The sequence below is a fragment of the Stegostoma tigrinum genome, chromosome 13 (genome assembly GCF_030684315.1).
Source record: "Stegostoma tigrinum isolate sSteTig4 chromosome 13, sSteTig4.hap1, whole genome shotgun sequence".
Classification (NCBI taxonomy): Eukaryota; Metazoa; Chordata; class Chondrichthyes; order Orectolobiformes; family Stegostomatidae; genus Stegostoma; species Stegostoma tigrinum.
The window spans coordinates 11,232,503-11,254,470 of record NC_081366.1 but is presented as its reverse complement, the minus strand read 5'-3'; the positions used below and the strand labels follow the sequence as shown (position 1 = coordinate 11,254,470).

Below are 21,968 nucleotides of genomic sequence, written 5' to 3'. Positions count from 1 at the left end.
CTCCCTACCGAACCTTCTGTGAACTGCCTCCGGTGAACTAGTATCTTTTCTGAAGTAAAGGACCAAAACTGCTCTCAGTACTCCAGGTGTGGTCTCTCAAGAACCTTGTTCAGTTACGGCAAGTTTTATTACACAAGGAAACAGATGTGTTTACATATTTGTGTGCTTAAGCCTGGGTCAAAAAAGAAACAGGATAACACAGATTTAGTAGTATTCCTGTATTTGGTACTCTGATTTTAGTGCTTTGGATTCTTTCAGGTTTGGATTCACTCTTAATCTTCCTTTATTGATTTGAGATCAATCGATGTCTTTAAAATGTCTTAGGCTTTCATTTATTAAAAGTATCATTTAAATATTTTGAAGCACAGAAGTACGTTTTTCCTGGCAGGTTTATAATCGGTCTTCTGTCACACATGGTCAGAAGTCACATGACACCAGGTTATTGTCCAACAGATTTATTTGAAATTACAAGCTTTCGAAGCATTGCCCCTTAATCAGGTGAAGTGAAGAAAAGCATACAAGCGCAGAATTTATAGGTGGAGAGATCAATGGGCAATGAGATCAAAAGACCATACAAATGGTGTGAGTGGAATGTCCATAGGCTGAATAATAAGTCTCTGCGGGTGATCAAAAGTGTTAGAAGGTGTGAGTAAAGTGTAATCAGCCAAATTGCAAGTGAAGGGGATGACATATAATCCAATTAATTGAGGCAGAAATCATTGTGAAAAACCTAAAAATAAGTGGTTGTGGAGACAAACCAAATGGCTGGAATAACATGATAGATGTAAGAATCACATTCTGAGGTTACCACAGTAACAATAATCCAAAACTGTACAAACTAGTTAAGATAGAGAGATCATGACACATTTTCAAGGTGATGGTACCACCCTCACAACTTAATAACCAAACCTTAAATGGACCATAGTTTGCAGCTAACTGTCCTAGCCTTCAGGATAACATGGATCACAACACCACACAAGCCTGCCACGGCAACCTTGGTAAGACATGCCAGATCGTCAACATAGACACATACCATCACACGTGGGAACACCACCCACCATGTACATAGCAGAACCTCATGACTGGGCCAATGTTGTTGATCTCATACTCTGCAGGCAAGGATACCTGGAGGCTTTGGTACATTAGCGAGACTAATCAGATGCTGCAGAAATGGATGAATGGACACCCCACAACGATTGCCAGACAGGAGTGTCCCTTCTCAGTTGGGAAACACTTCAGTGGACAGGTCCACTCGCACCATTTGTATGATCTTTTCATCTTCTTGTCCTTTGATCTCTCTGCCTATAAATTCTGTGCCTTTATGCTTTTCTTCACTTTACCTGATGAAGGGGCATTGCTGAAAAGTTTGTGATTTCAAACCAACCTGTTGGACAACACTTTAGGACACTTAGCCTCTGGCTAAACGTCTTCCAAGGCAGCCTTTGAGATACACCACAATGCAGAATTGCCGAACAAAAACTGATAGCCAAGTTCTGTACCTATGAGGATAGGCTCAACTGTGATCTTGGCTTCATGTTGTGCTACATGGAACCCAACCATACTGTTGTGTATTTGGAAAATCTTCTACTGTCCTGTTTTGCCTCTAACTTATTATCTCTCTCTACCTTAATTAGTTTGTACAGTTTTTGATTACTTGTTACTTTGATTAGACCCTCGGAATGTGACTCTTGTATCTATCAGGCTATTTCTAGTCATTTAGATTATCTCCAACACCATGTTATTTTTAATTTTTTGCAATTACCTTTCTGCCTCCATTAATTGGAATGTAGGTCATTCCCTTCACTTACTAGTCAGCTGTTGTCACTTTAACACTTTACTCACACCTTCTGACACTTTTGATCACCTGTAGAGCCTTATTATTCAACCTATAGACACTTCACCCACACCATTAGTATGATCTTTTGATCTCTCTGCCTTCAAATTCTGTGCCTGTACGCTTTTCTTCATTTCACCTGATGAAGGAGCAGTGCTCCGAATGTTTGTGATTTTAAATAAACCTGTGGGACTATAACCTGATCTCATGTGACTTCTGTCCACCCCAGTCCAACACTGGCACGTCCACGTCGTGGCTGTCACACGTGAACCTATTTCTTTCTCATCTCACCTAATTATGTACGCTCCTGTTCCTTTGTCTTTTGTGTGCTGTCTTATGCATTCCCTTTCATGTGCTTTCTTTTGCTTTCTCTATGCCAATCGCCTGTGCAACCTGTTTAGCAAGTTCCATACTCACGCTATTTTTCTGGAAAATGTTGGATTCATTTGGCAATTTTCCCATCCTGCAAAGATCGGAAGTTTTTTAAAAAAATTTATTCACCTAGATGTGGACGTTGCTGGCGAGGTCAGCATCTATTGCCCATCTTAACTTCCCTTGAACTAAATGGCTTGTTTACTCACTTCAAATGTAGGTTGAGACTAGGTAAGGATGGCAGAAATCCTTCCTAAAATGACATCAATGAGCCCGTTGGACTTTTACATCAAATCAGTGCTGGCTTTACTTCTTGCATCTGGTGGAAATTAAATTCAGTGGTCAGATTTTAACTTGTATCTCCAGAACCACCTGGATTACTATTCAATGCCACTATCTTGTTCCTAGATATGGAACAGACATCTACTGCACTAAGGGAGTGTTGCATTGTTAGACACTCCCTTAGGATTCTAAGGAAAGGTCACTGTACCTGAATCATTAACTGATTTTTAAAAAAAATTTCTTCACAGATGCTGCCAGATCTGCTGAGCATTTCCAGCAACTTCTGTTTCTGTTCCTGATTTACAGCATCTGCAGTTCTTTCAATTTTTGTGCCCTTGAGATGTATTCTTCAACCATTGTTCCCCTTGCTTATCCTGCAGATTGAAGCATACCGGATCATCTCATGTGGTATTATTGGCCATCAGTCTTCCCTCTAACTCCATTTTCTTTTTAAATAAAGATGAATTAAATATTGATTCGTATTTTTATATGGGATATGTTTGTTTCCAAAGGGCAACTTAATTAGCAGTCCATTAGCATAACCTCTCAGCTACATCAAGGAAGAGAATGTTGAACTTTAAGAAGTGTTGTCTTTCAGATAAAACTGATACTCCATATTATTTCTAAAATCAGTATGAAAGATGTCACGAAGGTCCAGGTAATGCTCTGAATCCTACCACAGAAGATGGTGGTATTTAGTGTCTACTGATGATCATGAATTAATTGCTGATTTTCAGAAAATCTCATCTGGTTTACTAACGTCCTTTAGGGAAGAAAAACAGTCATTCTCACATGATCGGGCCTACATGTCACTCCAGGCCTGCAGCAACGTGGTTGACTCTCATCTGCCCTCTGGGCAACAAATGGTGGCTTGGCCAGTGATGTCCACAGACAGTGAATTTTAAAACAACAAGAGGAGTAGGGGAGTTCTCCCCAAAATCGTGGCCAATATTTATCCCTCAGTCAAAATCAATAATGCCGTTACTTTTAAAAGTAATCTAAATACTTTCGTAACCATCCTACAATCTAAACATCCTGATCCCCAATTCCATTTTTATTTATTGTGTTTGGTGTCAATTTTTGCTGGGTTTTGCTCCTGTGAAGTGGCTTTGAATTTTATTCTGCTGTCAAGATGCATGTTATTCTTGTGTTGGTGGGGAAGGAGACAACAGCTGTTTATACTTCAGTCGGAGAATTTAATGGAATATTAAATTACAAGTGATGTACTGAGCAGTAGAAAGGTCCTCTTTGACCCAGTGTAGCTGAACTTTGGGTCAAACCAGGTTGTTTTACTCTAATATGGATCCGGTTGAACACAAATTTTGGTCACACTCTCAAGATGGCAAGTTGAAAGCAGGTTCATCCTTGCGCTGTGATTGTTGCATCACTATTCAAAATAGCAAGTATGACTCTTGAGAGTGAAAGCACCATAAAGACTATGCACTTATTCAAAATGAGAATGCTTTAGTGTTTTTAGGAAGGATCAGAAATAGCATTTTATGGCTTCAAAACATAAATTATACTTTTATTCATTCAGCTGGCAGTATGTTGCTCATTTCAAGTTACCGCAAATAGACTTTTATGTGACAGATTTGCTTTTAAGCCAGAAGGTATTTAAGTATTGATATGGGACTGGAGTTGCATTTAGACCCAGTTTGGCTAAGGATGACAGATTTTCTTCCTCTAGTTGGATTCTTTTACTGCAATCTGATTGTTTCATGGTAACGCTTACTGAAACTTTTTTTTTAAATTGAAGAATAAATTCAAATTCTCAAACTGTGATAGTGTAATCCAAAATAGTTCAGTAACATGAATGCTACAATACTGTAGTGAGTTTAATTAGCCTGTTCAGACATATTGTGACACAATTTCAGGGGAGATAGGATTTGAATCCAGATCTTCTGACTCAGAAGTAAGGATACTACGAATCCCCCACAAGATCTCAAATTCAGAATTGAAACTGTGACCTTTTGGTCTTCAGTCTAACACACTCCAATCTGAGCTGTTTCAGCCAACAAATGCCTTAGTACAGTACAAGTATCACTTGCCACCTTTCCCTACCCAGAAAACCATTCCCATTGGGGAAGAACTCTGATATTTTTAATCAACCTGTTCAGAAAGGTTACAGTGTGTCTCTGGGACAGATAGATCTTCTGACTCAGGTACAGAGCACACCACTACTGTGTTACAAATGCCCCACTACAATACTATACACTTTGTAAAGGTGAAATACTTTATAAGAATGCAGTTGAGTTTCACTGAAAGACGAATGTTTTCCACACAACTATTCATATGGTTACCTCCTCCACATGCAATTCATTAAGAATCAGGAAGTTGATTTGCATGCATGGATTTGAATCCCACCCCCAATGTTGAGTTATGGAATGTTCAGTTAATTCCTTCGTTGTACTTTGGGGGTTGGTTATCCCGGTTGGATGGCCAATTTGTGATAGTGATGCCACCAGAATAGATTTAATTCCTGTACTGACAGATCACCATGAATCCCTGCTCTCTCAATCATCCCTGACCTGGAGAGTGGTTACCCTCCTGTTGCGCTCACCACCGGTCATCTTGAGAGCAGTTGATGGTCCTCTGGGACAATGGCACCTTTCTCTTCTTTCACTTCATACTGCTGTGGCAGCGGTTTACATTTTTTTGTCTCTGTCGTTGGTGATGGCCGAGTGGTATTATCGCTGGACTGTTAATCCAGAGATCCAGATAATGTTCTGGGGACCCAGGTTCGAATCCCGCTGTGGCAGATGGTGGGATTTGAATTCAATAAATATCTGTAATTAGTGGTATAACGAAGACCATGAATCCACTGTTGATTGCCAGGAAAAACTCATCTGGTTCACTAATGTCCTTTAGGGAAGGAAACTGCCATCTTTACCTGCTGTGGTCTATGTGTGACTCCATTTGACTCCGTTGACTCTTCAATGCCCTCTGGGCTATTAGGGATGGGCAATAAATGTAGCCTAGCCAGCAACACCACCATTCTGTGAATGAATAAAGAAAAAAAGAGTTCAACTTGAGCCCATGACTCTTTGAAGCAAGAGTACTACCCACTGGGCCACTGCTGGTAGGGAACCAGTGGGAAATGGAAGTCCCTGCAGAATATCAGCTCTGATCAAATTGAATAGTGAAACATTCCTAAGTAGCTGAAATGATTGCCATACTTTACGGTTATTCCTTGTATTCTTGTGATACCTGTGCTAAAGAGGGCCTTAATTTAGCAAAGTAAAGGCATTCAAGGAAGGAATTCCAGAACTTGGTACCCAGATGGAGGAAGGCATAGCCACTAATGAATGAAGTAGTGGGGCCTGAGGCCAAGGCAAAACATCTGAGAGAAGACATCCAATTAATGAAGAGGGTGTCTGAGAAAGTTAGAGATTCAATGAGGGTACGAAGGGCACTCAAACACTGGAATGAGAATTTTAGGTTAGAGATGACAGAAACCAGAACAAATGAAAGGTTTGTCAATTAGATTGAGGAGTTCAGTGAGTATAATCTTGAAGCACTGACTTTGGGTTCAAGTACAACACAGAAGTAGCAGATGACCTTGACTTCTGTGAGGCTGTGAAACCTACAACCATTAGACCAACGCATGACTGCCAATCATTGGAATTGAAGCGCAGACACTGTTTAGACAGGCAGTTATGAGTTTTGCAGACTCGCCCACTGTTTCATCGAGAATACAGTGCTGAATTTTCATTGCTATTCACATTAACTCAGCGAGGAAAAGTGCACAAGTGTGACCATTGTGCCACATAACATTTATTGTTAACACATCGGTGATGATAATGCTGAAGTGAACCATTAGCATCTCTGTTAAGAAGACTACTGAATAAGCAAACAAAACTTTGGGGTTAATTTCTAGAGGAGTAGAAACAAAATTGAGGGAAGTTGTGTTAAGTTAATGGAGAGCTATGATTAGACTGCACTTGGGATAGCCATGTAGTTCCAGTATCTGTCTTGTATAAATATGACTAGAAATCAATTCCTGAAGCATTGTGACCAACCTACACCAGATGGCCTGTAGTAGGACAAGAAGACAGCCCATCACCACCTTCTCAGGGGCAATTAGTGATGAGCAGTAAAGCTAGCCTAACCAGCAGCGCTCACTTCCTGTGAAAGAATTTTGAAAACGATCGAGGTATTTGAGGAAATTTAAAAAAACACAAGGATGAACTGAGATTTTATCAGGAAAGCCTTATTAGACCGTATTCTCCAGGACAGACAGAGAGAGAGTGTTAAGCAATGGCCTGATTGTCCAGTATAATCCTAGACCACGTAGTGAAGGTGTTTCCATGTTTGCGCAGGATCAGAACTCGGCCACAAATATGGTGGTTACAAATAAATTCATGTTGTATGTTTGAATCAGTTGGGCTGAATGGCCTTTTCCAATGCTGCACATTCTGTGTTCCGTCTGGAATATTCACTTCTGGTTATTTTGGATTTTCTTTTTCACCGTTTATCTGCACAGTCAGTGTTGATGTTGATAGCTATGGTCACCAGTTTGCCAGACAGTACATTCAATGAGTTTATCATTAGTTGCTATTTCATGCCAGCTGTTTTAGTGGGAAGGGTAAAGGAGGTCTTGCAGTCTATATAATAGAGAGATACCCTCTGGGGAACAAGGCAGTCAGGACTGAAAGCCACGGAAGTGTGTGTGGCTTGTTCATTCATTCATCCCACTGGGGAGTGCTCTGTGAAACCAACTAAATTGAATGTAAACAAAGGAAGCTAGTGGCTGAGACTAGTCAAGGGTTGGATTGTTACTAAATAGGTTGTTATTAATGCCGCAGACAGTATTTAGATTGAGCATAATTGCTTTGTTTAGTATCTAATTTTTAGCATAATGAGCAGGTAGCAGTGCTTTTAAAGTCCAGTTTTACTTTTTCCCATCACAAGCACGCAGAGAATGAATCATTAATAACAATTCACTGGAAAACAAAGGAGTAATGCAAATGTATATTGTGTTGAAGAATTATTTGAACTGGTGCATTTCCTCAACACAGATCCCTCTTTGTAACTGTCCTGGCAGCTTCAGCATGGCCTGTTGATGAGGTTAGCAAATTTATTTCTCCTGAGTTGGACACAGCAGTTTTTTATCGAACGCCTCCGACTAGGGCTGAGACACATACAAATTGGAACAAGTTCAATACTGTTCCTCATTTAAAAGCTGCAATATTCCTTGTGTCCTTGTATGCTTTCTTAAATTTGGTTGAGAGGGGTCGAGCTGGCAAGGATGTTGCATAGAGAGAATGACTGTGTGCCATCTTTTGTCATTTCTGAAGTCTGATAGCAACCTTGTTGTTTTGAGTGTGAAATGTTTATTTCTAACATTAGGCTTTTATATCTTAGAGTGTAATGTCTGGAATCCACTCCCTGAACCTTTCTGCCTCCTTTCCTCCTTTTTAAGGAGCTTTTTAAACTCCAGCTGTTTTGACTAAATCTTTGGCCAAGCCCTAATATATCCACATGATCATTTTTCTTTCTTTCCTGATCACACGCTGCAGCAATTTAGTACATTACTAAGGTTTTGGTCTTGACAAACATAAGGGCTGAAACTGCAGTACAGCTCCAGAATGTTGTGTTGAGTTTGAATTTGTGTCAAACACATTCAGAAAATGAATTTATTTGCAACACTCAGGAGACTCCAACCAAGTACCTTCTAGATATCACATGGCACATGTACCAGCTCTATGATGTTAAAGATTGGCACTGCATGATTACAGAAACACAGAATGTTTATGATGGAGAATCAGACCATTTGGCCCATTGTGTGTATCTTAGCTCTGTGAAGGAGCAATTCATCTAATGTCACATTGCACATGTCCCCACGGTTCTTTTCAGATAATAATTGAGTTCTCTCTTTGTCAGGTAACTCAATTTTACTAAGTAAAAATACTAGATTTTCACAGTACTTTGCTTTATTTTGTCTAGGAAAAATGTTCAAATCACTGGATCTAAGTCTGATTGTGGAGTTTATTTTGATGTTCTACAAGGACAAGCCCATTGATTGGCTGCTAGACCATGTTCTATGGGTTAAAGTCTGTAACCCAGAAAAGGATGCAGTAAGTAGAACATTGTCAGAGTTTACATTACACAACCAGATTTGTCGTCCTTGTCTCCATTCCACCCATGTTCCCCCATTTGTTAGCTTTCCTTTCTTGAAGGATTTATTCATAGTATGTTTTACCACAAACAATCTTACATCGGTGAAGACACTCTTGGTCCAATCGATCTATCCCACCCACATAATTGTGATCTCTTGAGCACCACAATATTGATTCTCCTCACCTGACCCAAACATCACGCAGCCTCTTGGGAGAGTTGGGAAAACCAGGTTTCAAAAACCCAACGTAACTTGTGGGCTGGGCAAATCTTAGAGGTTGTTATGGCCCATTTGGATGATGTAGTCCGGTAGATCACTGTGTGGTTCCTAAATTCTCTGAAGTATCTGCCGTTTTGTACCAGAGGATGCCAATATCAGCTGGAATTTAGTCTAGTTCAGTTCTTCAATTTGGAGTCCATTGCACAAAATGGCAACCTGTTCCAAAAGGCTATTATTCTCTTGGCGGGGGTGGTAGTGGGTGAAATTTACATCAAAGATCCAACCTTATACAACTTAAAATTGAGTGCTTTGGTTCTCCCCAAAATATTCAACTGGATGGAGACTGCACCAAGAAGTTGTATTCTTTGCCACTGATGGCTGTCGAGGCTGGGTCACTAACTGTATGCAAGGTTAAGATGCGCAGATTTTTAATTAGTAAGGAATCGGGTTATGGGGAAAAGGCAGGAAACTGGACTTGAGGATCATCAGATCAGCCATGATTTTCATTGAATGCCAAAGTAGTCTTGATGGGACGACTGGCCTCTTCCTGCATCTATGTCTTATTTCAAAATGAGAAGGAAGGAAACGACAATCTTATGCTACCTGGTAAGAAACAAGGTAAATTTTTGTTTGAGGCACTATCGAAACTTGCATGATTTTCAATGCTATCCATTACTTTCCACATAAGAAATGTTTCTTAATCAAGTCAGCACCAGACTCCGTAGAGTAATTTGCATTCAAATTGAATCTGCACTGTTTTAAAACCTTGCACATGGTGACTAACTCAGCAGTAGGTAATTAATGGTAATCTGTGTGTTCTCACTGTGGGAGATGAGCACAGGCGTTCTTATTTATTTGACTTTCCTTGATTTACAATCCCTCATTTGCACATCTTGGGTAATCATCCTCAATTAGATATGCAAATAAAGAGCCTAGTATCTTAAAAAACTTCATGCACAATGAACGTTGAAGCAGAATGAGTGCAGTTATAAAATTGAACTGGACTTTAACAGAGGCCACTTTGTGCACAAGTGATGGGTTGATGGATTTTTAAAAAATTTTTCAAGTTATTTTTATTCATGTGTAGACATCACTGTTTGAGCCAGGATTTGTTGCCCTTGAGAAGGTGGTGGTGAGTTGCCTTCTTAAACTACTGCAATCCACTGTAGGTTGACCCACAGTGCTGTTGCCAAGGGAATTCCAGGATTTTGACCCTACAGCAGTGAATGAATGACGATATACCTCCAAGTCAGGGTGATGAGTGGCTTGGAGGGTAACTTGAAGGTGGTAGTGTTCCCATATATCTGCTGCCCTTGTCCTTCTAAATAGAAGTGGTTGTCAGTTTGAAAGTGCTATCTAAGCATCTTGTGGATGGTACACACCACATTTTTCTGAGCATTGGTGATGGAGGGAGTGAATGGTACCATGTCTATAAACAATCAAACAGGTTACTTTTGTGCTGGATGGTGTCAAGTTTCTTGTGTTGTTGGAGCTGCAACAATCGAGACAAGGAAGGAATATTCCATCACTCTCTTGATTTAAGGCATATAATAGTGAAGGCTTTGGGGAGTCAGGAGGTAAGTTAATCATCACAGTATTCCTAGCTTCTGACCTGCTTTTGTAGCCACTGTGTTTATGTGACAAGTCCGGTTGAGTTTCTGGTCAATACAACACCCAAGGATATTTATAGTGTGGGATTTAGTGATGGTAATACCATTGAATATCAAGGAACAATGGTTAGATTGTCTCTTATTGGAGATGGTCATTGCCTGATATCTGTGTGATGCAAATATTACTTGCCACTTGTAAGCCAAAGTCTTAACATTGTCCAGATCTTGTTGCATTTGAACATGACTGCTTCAGTATCTGAGGAGTCATCAGCAAACATCTCTACTTCTGACCTGATGATGGAGGGAAGGTCATTGAAGCAGCTGAAGATGGTTGAGCCTAGGGCACTACATCTGAGGAACTCTTGCAGAGACATCCTGGAACTGAGTTGACTGACCTCCAACAACCACAACCATCTTCCCGTGTATCAAGTATGACTCCAACCAGAGGATGGTTTGCCTCAATGTCCATTTGATTCCAGTTTTGCTTTGGCTCCTTGATGCCCAATCCAGTTGAATGCAGTCTTGATGTCTTTCTCCTCCCCTCTGGAATGGTGATGGCGGTGTCTGAGACGTAGTCGTAGTCACAGAATTATACCTTACAGACAATGTCAGGCTGTTGTGAGGCAGCTCTCCCAATTTTGGCACTCGTCCCCAAATGTTAGGAAGGAGGAGTTTGTAGGGTTGACAGTGCAGTTTTTGCTGTTGTCTTTTTCAGTGCCTAGGTCAATGTCAGATGGCCTGTCTGGTTTCATTTCTTGATTGAGACTTTGTAGTGATTGGTACAACTGAGTGGCTTGCTAGGCCATTTCAGAGATGATTGAGAATCAACCACATTGCTGTGGGGATGGAGTCACAGGTAGGTCAGATCAAGTGAGGAAGGCAGATTTCCATTAGTGAGCCAAATGGATTTCTCCCCACGATTGACAATGGTTTCATGGTCTTCAGATTTTTTAATTCAAATGCACCTAAAGGTGGGATTCAAACTTGGCCTGCCAGGATACTAAGCCATTTGCCTTGCCCAAAGTTATGGCACGCTGCTGGAAACTTAAGTAGAAGCAGATTCAATAATAGATTTCACACTCGGATAAATTTGCAAGGTTACAGCTAAGAATGGGGGACTAGGACTAATTGAATCACTCTTTCAAAGAGTTGGAACAGGAACAATGAGCTGTGTGATGTCAGAAATCACACAACACCAGGTTATAGTCCAACAGGTGTATTTGAAAACGCAAGCTTTGAGTCTTGCTCCTCCTTCACATGTTAGCATCTCCACATCAGAGCTGAATGATGCCACCCTGACTGTATCATACCATGATTCTACAAACAAGCGAGATTGAGTTGACCAGATTTTAGTCATAGAGTCATGTAGCATGGAAACAGACCTTCGGTCCAATTAGTTCATGCTGAGCGTAATCCCAAACTAAACAAGTCCCACTTGATTGCAAGAATAATATTAGCCAGTAAACAGACATTAATTAATTTTGTGAGGAAGAAATTTAAAGAATGCAATAATAACCAACTGCAGAAGGCAAAAAAACCCATCTTTGCCTTTGAATTGTTTTTTTAGAAACCGAAAAGAAAACACCACAACACTAGGAGACCTTGGCATTCTTCCATCATACTGTGATATTGGCTTGAATCAATGCTGGGAGGCAAAGATTGGATGGGATTTGCAGAGAAAGAGGGAAAGAATGGGGTTAGTTCACCAGGGCAGAGGGTTGAGAGTACTTCACTTATCGTGATGATTGCTTTGAAATGGAGGGGATTGGTTCTTTGGAGAGAGAGAAACCTCAGAAACTAATCCTTGTACCTTTTGGACACTTCACCATCCAATCCATTATCCCATAGTCGTCTTGCTAGCTGGTAGTTAACAATATATTTTTGTTGAGGCTCCAGAAAGGGAAGTTGAGCAACTATAGTTGGACATATAAGCTGTAGAATGCAGGACAGGAATCTGCAGTGGATAAAGTTAGAGTTAATTATCTCTAAAGCTTATGAGATAGACAAATAGTTGCTTATAAGAGCATTAAGGCATTAGTAGGATTTGTTGGGAATTGAGCCAGCAGTGAAGGCTTTATGTATAATGTGTAAACATCTTCATTCTTTTGTCTCATTTCAAAAATCACCATCTTGAGACTACTGCAGCAAGCACATTAACTTGTGTTTGGTCATTTATCATTATAAAGCATTCCGAGATGCTTCACAGACCATTAATTTGACACTGAGCCATGTGGTATTAGGACAGTCGGTGAAAAGCTTGATCAAAAAAGCTGGTATTAAACAGGTAAGTGTGGAGCTGGAGGAACATAGCAGGCCAGGCAACATCACAGGAGTAGAAAAGTTGATTCTTCGGGTTGGGACCCTTCTTCAGAAAGTCCTGACCCGAAACATCAACTTTCCTCTCCCTCTGCTCCCTGGCTTGCTGTGTTCCTCCAGCTCCACACTGTGTTATCTCTGACTGTAGCATGTGCAGTTCTTACTATTTCTGAGTGAGTATTAAACAGATAAAGGGCCTTAAAGGAAGGGACGTTGGTGAAGAGGCTTGGGGGGAAAAGTCCAGAACTTCAGGACCTAAGCATTTGGAAAACACAGCTACTGATGGTGGACCAGTTAAAATTGGGAAGGACAAGAAAGAGAATTGGAGGAGTATAGAGATCTTGGAGAGTGGTTAACATGGTGGAACTTAGAGATGGAGGGTTGGGAGGCATTTGAAAACAAAGATGACAATTTTAAAACAGCGGTGTTTATGGACTAGAAACCAGAAGGTCAGTGATGAGGTGTTGAGTGAATGGGACATCATGCAAATTAAGTTTAAGGATGGCAGGAGTTTAGATAATATGCTACGGGGTGAACTGTCGTATCTGGGTTCTGCTTCATGTTGTAGAGACCTTTAAATTGTGTTTGATTGTCTCTTTCTCTATTTGATGTTCTGAAGCAGGCAGCCACAACTCAGCGACAGGTCCATGGACCAATAGTTTTCATAAAACCAGTGTGTTTGCAGGCGCGCTGAAACAAACCAAGAACTACAGATGCTGAGAATGTGAAACAAAAACAAAAATTGCTGGAGAAACTCAGCACATTTGGCAGCATCTGTGGAGAGAGAGCAGAGTCAATGGTTTGAGTCTGCTCTGATGAAGTGTCACCAGACTTGAAACTTTGACTTTGCTTTCTCTCCGTAGATGCTGCCAAACCTGCTGAGTCCCTACCGCAGTTTCTGTTTTTATTTGCAGAGTCAGCTGATCGGAAGAGAACTGCAAGTGTCAGAGAAACCTGTAAGATTGCTTGGGGTTGCATGGTCGTACTGTAATGGCTGTTATGTCTGCATTGTACTCTGCATTTACGTGGAGAGATGAATATTTTTGTTTCTCTGGCTACAAATATTTTTGAATTGATGTACGGATAACTTCATTACCTTTCACTGAAAGACGCTCGTAAGGCCAAATGTAGCAACCTATGAGTAATTTAAAGGCAAAGAAACGCTTGCATTTCTATAGTGGCTTCGATGATCTCCTGGCCTCAAAGTGCTTTTAAAGCCAAAATTCTTTAATATGGGGAAACATGGCAAGAATTGTGAATGTAGCAAGATCCCACAGAGTGCAGTGGGACATGGAGCAGATTAACCCTACTCTGGTTGAGAATACGTGCAGTGCACCTTTGCTAATGAAGTATCAGTGTGGGTTATGTTCTCAAGGAGGAGGGATTTGAACCCAAAACCCCCTAATTCAAAGATGGGAGAAGTGTCCACTGAGCTGCAGCTGACATTATGAAGGACCTCTATCGAGAGTGGATTTCTTCTGATACTCGGAAGCAAACTCATGGTTGCAGGGGACTACATCATAGCTTTCTTTGACTGTGTGTCGGAGCACATTGATGAAAACGTTTTTATGTTGAATCTTTGCATGTGAGCTGTTCAGAGCTGGGTTTATACTGTAGAGTCAGTTGGCATTTCTGTGATTTTAATTTCAGTCTAAGATTCATCCACCTGATACTTTTCGTCATTTACTGAAACATTCATTCTCATTAGCGCCGATTGAGAATCGTGCATATATCTGCAATGAAGGACAGATTGAAGTGGCGGAGGGATGTGAATTACAGAGCCTCTTCCGCACCTACACTGGCCCTAAACCCCACCTCTTCCTCCGTTACATTGATGACTGTATCGATGCCGCCTTGTGCTCCCAAGAGGAGCTCGAACAGTTCATCACCACCACCTACCACCCCAACCTTAAGTTCACCTGGACCATCTCCAACACATCCCTCTGTCTCCATTTCAGGCAACCACCTAGAAACTGATATCCATTTCAAGCCCACCGACTCCCACAGCTACCAAGAATACACCTTCTCCCACCCACCTTCCTGCAAAAATTCCATCCCCTATTCCCAATTCCTTCATCTCAGCCGCATCTGCTTCCAGGATGAGGCATTCCACTCCCACACATCCCAGATGTTCTCGTTCTTCAAGGACCACACCTCCCCCTGCCGCAGTGGTCGAGAATGCCCTTGACTGTGTCTCCCGCATTTCCCGTAACTCATCCCTCACACCCCATCCCTGCAATAACCACCAAAAGAGAATCCCCTTCGTACTCTCATACCATCCCACCAACCTCCGGATACAACGCATCATCCTCCGACACTTCCGCCATCTACAATCTGACCCCAGCACCAAAGATATTTTTCCATGCCCTCCCTTGTCTGCCTTCCAGAGAGACCACTCTCTCTGGAACTCCCTTGTCCGCTCCCCACCCCCACCCCCACTCCCACCCCCACCCCCACTGCATGCTAAAACCAGCCCAGCTCGTCCTCACCTCCCTAACCTGTTCTTCCTCTCACCTATCCCCTCCTTCCACCTCAAGCCGTACCCCCATTTCCTACCTACTAACCTCCTCCCGCCTCCTTGACCTGTCCGTCCTCCCCGGACTGACCTATCCCCTCCCTACCTCCCCACCTATACTCTCCACCTATCTTCTCCTCTATACATCTTGGGTCCACCTCCCCCTCTCTCCCTACTTATTTCAGAACCCTCTCCCTATCCCCTATTTCTGATGAAGGGTCTAGGCCCGAAACGTCAGCTTTTGTGCTCCAAAGATGCTTGGCCTGCTGTGTTCATCCAGCTTCACACTTTGTTATCCTGAATAACAGAGCCATTTTTAAAATACTATTTGAAATCATGAGTTTGTCAGAGGATTGGGATTACAATGCTTTGTGCTTAAAATAATGAGTGGAACATTTAGATTCAGCTTTGCTGCTAGCTCAGTTAGTGAGTGTTACTGCCTGGGGCAGGATAACATGCACTCGTGATTCTCTCCCTCTCTCCCACTCAGTTTTGTAGTCTTCCTGTATTCAACTATCTTCTGTATATAGAGATTGGTGGCTGAGGACAGCTGGCACCCAAGGCATATCAACAGTATGGTGGGTGTGTACCTGAGGGGGAATTTAATATTGGTGTATTTTGTACCGGTCCTGCTGATGCATGGTCTTTGTGCACAATATGTGAAAATATATAAAACTGGTGCACACCATCCTGTTTATCCATACTGAGCATGTCTAGAAACTATAATGTTGACAAGTTAGACCCTCAATCCTACATGTTTTCTTTGCCAAGTTTTCTCATGTTGCATGCCATACTACATTGTTACCAACTGTGGTTCATTGGGTGATGCTTTGATTTTCAATGGGTTCAATTCCCACTCCAATGACTGTCCACAACGATTCAAGTGAATGTTCTCAGTATAGTACAGAGGAAGTGCCACACTGTCTGAAGTACTGGCCCTCGGGTGAGATGCTAAACTGAAACCCATCTGCCATCGTAGGTGGTCATCAAAATGATTCACTAAATAACACATTTTCTGGTTAATATTATTACATTGGGCTCTGGATGTCTGTAGTGTAGTGCTACTAACACTTTTCTTTTATACTTTTTTACATAATGATATAACATGTTAGCCCCTGGTGAGATACCAAAGGGTTCATGCAAAATTCTCTTTTAAAAGATATTTTTTATTCATCCTATTCGTGTATGTTATTGACAGACCCCTGCAGCAGGTGGGACTTGAGCCTGGACCTTTATAGTCCAGAGATGTGGACTCTACCACTGCACTACAGTTGAAATATAAACTCGGGCATCCTGGCTCAGATAGTATGGACACTGCAGCTATGCCACAAAAGCCCTTTTGTGTTATGACATACCTCTGGAGCATGTGGGACTTGAACTTGGATATTCTGGTCCAGAGCTAGGGACACTAATATTTCAGTGTCTGTTAAGCTTTGGGAGGTACTGAAGTCATGAAAACACCACACTAATAAAAGTTATTTCTTTCAGTTTAAACCTAGAGTGGTTTATGATATCAGTCAAGTGAATTCTCTGTGAAAATGTGTAAGGATGATTTCCACTAACCCCAGTCTGTGATCTTCTGGCTGAAACAGAATCCCATCCTTTGCACGTCGTGAGGAACTTTCTTCGTCCCATTTCAGTTTTGCGGTTAATTTTCTGCATATTGGTTTTTCGGTTGGTGGCTGCAAAACCAATCTTGCTGTTGGAGTTTTTTTTAAGAACAATCAAAAGTTTAAGGCGAACTTTCAAAATAGTTTGAAACACTATTAATGTACACATATGCCAAGTAGGTTCTCACTGCGGTGCTATCTGTTACAAAGATAAAACTCTTCTCATTCCTTTCGCTCCCAGCCTCCATTTATTTTGAGTGAACCAAATAGTCTGACCAAGACTTGCCTGACCACTTTGGATGGAAACTATGGCTCAGCATTGTCCTGCCTTGGGTAGAGTAAAATTGTAGCCATATTTGAAACACATTATCACCCAATCTGCTCCTCTGCAGAATTATGAGAGAGCGGCACATATAAAAGACATTTGGATAGTTACATGGATAGAAAACGTTCAAAGAGATATAGGCCAAATGCAGGCAAAAAAAACTAGTTCATGGATGAGTAAGGCCAGAGGGTCTGTTTCCACGCTGTATACCTCTATGACTCCACGTATGGGGGTATGGGACAAAATGGTCAGGACATTTTATAGTTTAATTTATCACCTTTGTATTTTTTGAGATGTTTTATTGATTTCACCCTCTTGACATTTCAAAAGGAATCAGGCTGTTATTTAAAAAGGATCCATGTGCAGGCTTATGGGGAGAAGGCAGGAGAGTGGTACTAAGTGAGCTGCTTTTAGGAGTGCTAAAGCTGACGTGATGGGCCAAATGGCCACCTGCACTGTAACAATTCTGTGGCTCTGTGTGCCGTTAGGCTGACTAGCCTGTAGCTTTCAGTTTGGCCCTCAGCCCTCTTTTAAATATTTTCAAACCTCCTGTGGTCTGACACTATTTCCTCGAGGATTGGAAAAAAATCTGCAATTTCCATTTCAAATTTTAATTAGATTAGCTCACTCCATCATCTGTGACGTTTATTCTGTTTTGATTTGGTAGTAAAAATCTTGCAGCTCTATAATTGCCAACCAGCAAATATCTTGGTGCCATGGTAACTGGTTTACTTTTCTCTCTCTTACCCCTTTTAGAAGCACTGTGATCGACAGAAGGCAAACCTCCGAATCCGTTTCAAGCCGTCCCTCTTTCAACATGTTGGAACACACTCATCACTGGCAGGAAAGATCCAGAAATTAAAAGTAAGTTCAGCAACCAGGTGCTCAACTCCCAAATTAGTGCCTGGGAATAAAATGTCTCAAGTAGGAGAAGACCTGAAATTAAACACAAGAATGGAGGAAGGGGCAAGATGATTTAGCTCCTTATGTCATTCATTTAGACTGTGATGAATGTATATCCTAGCTCTCATCTTGTCTTGTTTGATTGCATAACCCTGCCTGTGTCCCCTTAATAGAATTGGAACAGGCCGTTTGGCCCATTTATGCTGATGACACAACTCCCCACCCCAACAGGATGCATCTGCACCTCTACCTTTTCAGGGACAACTAGAGTTAAGCAATAAATGATGACCTAGCCAATGATGCAACATCCTTTGAATGCATAAAACAATGCTTCACAGAACCCTCCTTTCACCTCCCTTAGAATTATTGTATCAGTATACCCTTTTGATTCTTCCTCTCTTTATGTACTGGTACATCTACTGTTGAGTTTATGAATGCAATCAATGTCACCTACCCACTGTGGTAGTGTGTTCCACATTGTTATCGGTGTCTGGTTCAAGATATTTCTCCCGAATTCACCATTCAATTTGAGTGACAAATGTTTATGCCCTCTTGTTTTAGTCTGCACCTCCAAGTGAAAACATCTCTACATCTATCTTATCCAACCCTGTATTATTCATAAAGATCTCTAGAGATCCCTCTGATCCTGTACCCAATTTAGGCTCCTAATATCCAAGCTGTATTTGGCCTCTTTATAACTTGTATCCTAATTAATTATCCTCCATATATAATGGCTGCTCTACTGCAACTCAGTTTTCCTGCCCAACTCTATTTTCCTTGATTTCCTTGCTGTCAAAGATATCTGTTGATCTGTATCTTTAGCCTGTTCAATGAATATGCAGAGCTCTCTGGGGTCAAGGAATTCCAAAGATCTGCAATCGTACAGGACAGTGAGAAAACATTTACTCAAAAATGGTCCTAAAGGGCTGACACATTGTGATGACCACCGCCAGCTCTAGACTCACCACTGAGGGGGAAGCAATTTAGTGGAAATCATGAAAGAATTATAACAGTGAAGGAGGTCACTCTGGCCTTTTCTCATTTCTGAGGGACCAGCCATCCCAACCAATCTCATCTACCTGCACTCAGCCCATAGTCCTATAGGCCACAGCTTCAAGTAGGCTTCAACTAGCATTTTAGTATCTGTTCTGTCAAATTGTTTAAGAACTTTATATGTTTTAACATGATGGTGAAGGACAGGGACAATGCAGGAAAATGGCCTAAACAGTTATTGCCAAGATACATGAGCAACAAGCAAGTTTGAGGGGTTGAATGTGAGAAACAATCATCCATGTTGTTGGCGGTTCATAGGATTTTATGCTGGTCCTTTATCTGCCATAGCCTACACTATGTTATACACTGTATAAGTTATGGACTGCACCAACGTAGCTACTTGCCATAGATTCGACTGCATCAGAGATTTGTCTCTCTTAGTAGTTCAGCAGCACCACCTTCAGTTACCTGCTGGCACTGCAGCTTCTTGTAAACAATGGGAACATGTGACATACACGGAGCCGAAGTGCTTACAGTAATTGAACAGCCCAACCAGTTCACTCCATGCAGCTTCATCAAACTCCATCAGTAAGCTTGTACGTATTGTTTTGTATTTTACCCAATTTGGGAAGTATTTTTTATTGAAGATAAAACATTTATGAACCAGAGGACACAGTTTAAAAATAAGGGGTTGGCCATTTAGAACAGAGTTGAGGAGAAACTTCTTCACCTAGAGAGTGGTGGATATATGGAATGCTTTGCCCCAGAAGGCAGTGGAGGCCAAGTCTCTGGATACTTTCAAGAAAGAGATAGATAGAGCTCTTAAAGATAGTGGAATCAAGGGTTATGGGGATAAGGCAGGAACAGGATACTGAATGTGGATGATCAGCCATGATCATAATGAATGGTGGTGCTGGCTTGAAGGGCCGAATGGCCTACTCCTGCACCTATTGTCTATTGTGTTCTTACACAGCTGATACTTGGAATACCTGAGACTGCTGTTTTCCCCAAAGCCTTGTAGTATTTTCCCTCTGCTGTCTGAATTAATTTTATCTAAAATGCATTTCATTGCTTTCAGCCTTTTTACAAAAAAACCTTTTTTTTAAAAGAATAAGGCAACAAAGAATAAGGCCACGTTGGTTTAAAATAAGTATAACAAAATTGACTAATTACAAATAAACTCTCCACACGTCCACTGCTGGGGTGGTGGGAAAAGGTGACAGGCTTTCAGTATACATTGGAACCTGGGAATCTTGAGGGCAGAATGCTTTCCTTTCAAGTCTGAAATACACCAGTATTTCCTGGTCCATTTATATGTCTGGCCTCATTAAACCAAGCATAGTCTTCAGGTACAAACTCTTCATGTGCAATACCATCAAGAATTGGCTAACACTTTACTTAGAATGCCCTTGTTATTTACAGTAAATTAAGATTAAAGGGAGGGATCTATGCTTTACAGCAAACAATAAACCTGTTCCAGCGTGTGTGTGGGCCAGCGTTCTTAGGCACTAATCTCTGTAAATGAGAGGGTTTTCTCCTTTTCCTATCAATCATTCATCCTTCAGCAAAAACACTAATAGAAAGTGATAAACTGGTCATTGCTGTTTGCAAATTTATGTCACAAGTCACTACTTCAATGAAAAGAAACACATTTTTATGTAATACTATTCAGTGTGTTGATGTCCCATTATGCTTCACAGCCAAACTATTATTGTGTTATGTTATGGTAAAGGGAAACAGCGATATAAATTATTTGCAGCTGTCTTCTGCAAGTAATTAAATAGCTCACTAGATCATCTGCTGGTAAGCAGTCATGGACCTGAAAGTACCACTGCTCTCGGCAAAAAAATATTGCCTGACATGTTAAGCAGTGCCAGCACTTTCAATGTTTGTTTATTTTACAGAACCTGCAGTGTTTTTACTTGTATAGTCTGGTTCAGACATTGGTTGAGCGACTGATGTTTGGCAGGATATTGGACATCGTCAGGGCACAGAAAATTGCTGAAAAACAACTCCTCTAATATGCTTAAAGATATCTTGACAATCTAATCTGATGAATAAATCTGACTGGATTTTTATCCTTCTTAGTGTATTTGTTTGTTTTTGGTTTTCAATTTATTAATGGAATTTAGCTCCGTTTTTAGTATGTCACTGCCTACCCGAGTACATTGCAAAGATCAGCACTGAAGGTCTCAGGATGGTCACTATATCTTACTCATCAAGCAAATCAATGTTGTCTTTCCCAGGATAAGGACTTTGGAAAACATGCCTTGCACAAAGGACATTCCAATCCCCCAGCGGAGGTAACTTCCAGCCTGAAAACATACCAGCATTTTACACTGGAAAAGGCTTATCTGGGAGAGGACTTCTTCTGGGCTTTCACCCCCGTGGCTGGTGATTTTATACGTTTCAGATTTTTTACGCCAGTAAAAGTGGACAGGTGGGTTAGAATTTAAAGCAGACCCAATGTTCTTTGTAACACCATCTTGCATTTATAAAACACCTTGAATATAACACCATTCCAAGTCATTTCACAGGGCTGTCATTGAACAATATTTGACACTGAGCCATATAGTGATATTTTAGTGAGTGATTATTCAAAGGGAAGGGTTTCATGGAGCGTGGAAAGTTAAGGAGAGTTTTCAAGAAACAAAGCTGGAGAGGTTTAGGATGGGAATTCCAGAGCTTGGGGTCTTGACAGCTTAAGTTACAACAGCTAAATTGAAGTGATTAAAAGAAGCTAGATTGACTACTCTCAGGATGGAAAAGATTACAGATAGTATGGAGCAAGAGCATGCATGGGTTTAAAAGGAGAATAAGAATTTTTAAATTGCAGATTTGCTTAATCTGGGTCAACAAAGGTCAGCAAAC

At 41.1% G+C, this 21,968-nt stretch overlaps 1 protein-coding gene across 3 annotated transcripts in view; it reads left to right on the top strand.

Moving 5' to 3' along the window:
- The window catches only part of mgat4b (alpha-1,3-mannosyl-glycoprotein 4-beta-N-acetylglucosaminyltransferase B), a 233,648-nt gene that overhangs the window by 198,691 nt on the left and 12,989 nt on the right, over positions 1–21,968 (top strand). For all 3 annotated transcript variants that reach the window (XM_048543637.2, XM_048543635.2, XM_048543636.2), the window contains exons 9-11: positions 8,435–8,565; positions 17,958–18,065; positions 21,344–21,537. In XM_048543637.2, coding sequence (XP_048399594.1) covers positions 8,435–8,565; positions 17,958–18,065; positions 21,344–21,537 — 433 coding nt within the window. The remainder of the gene's footprint in view (positions 1–8,434; positions 8,566–17,957; positions 18,066–21,343; positions 21,538–21,968) is intronic.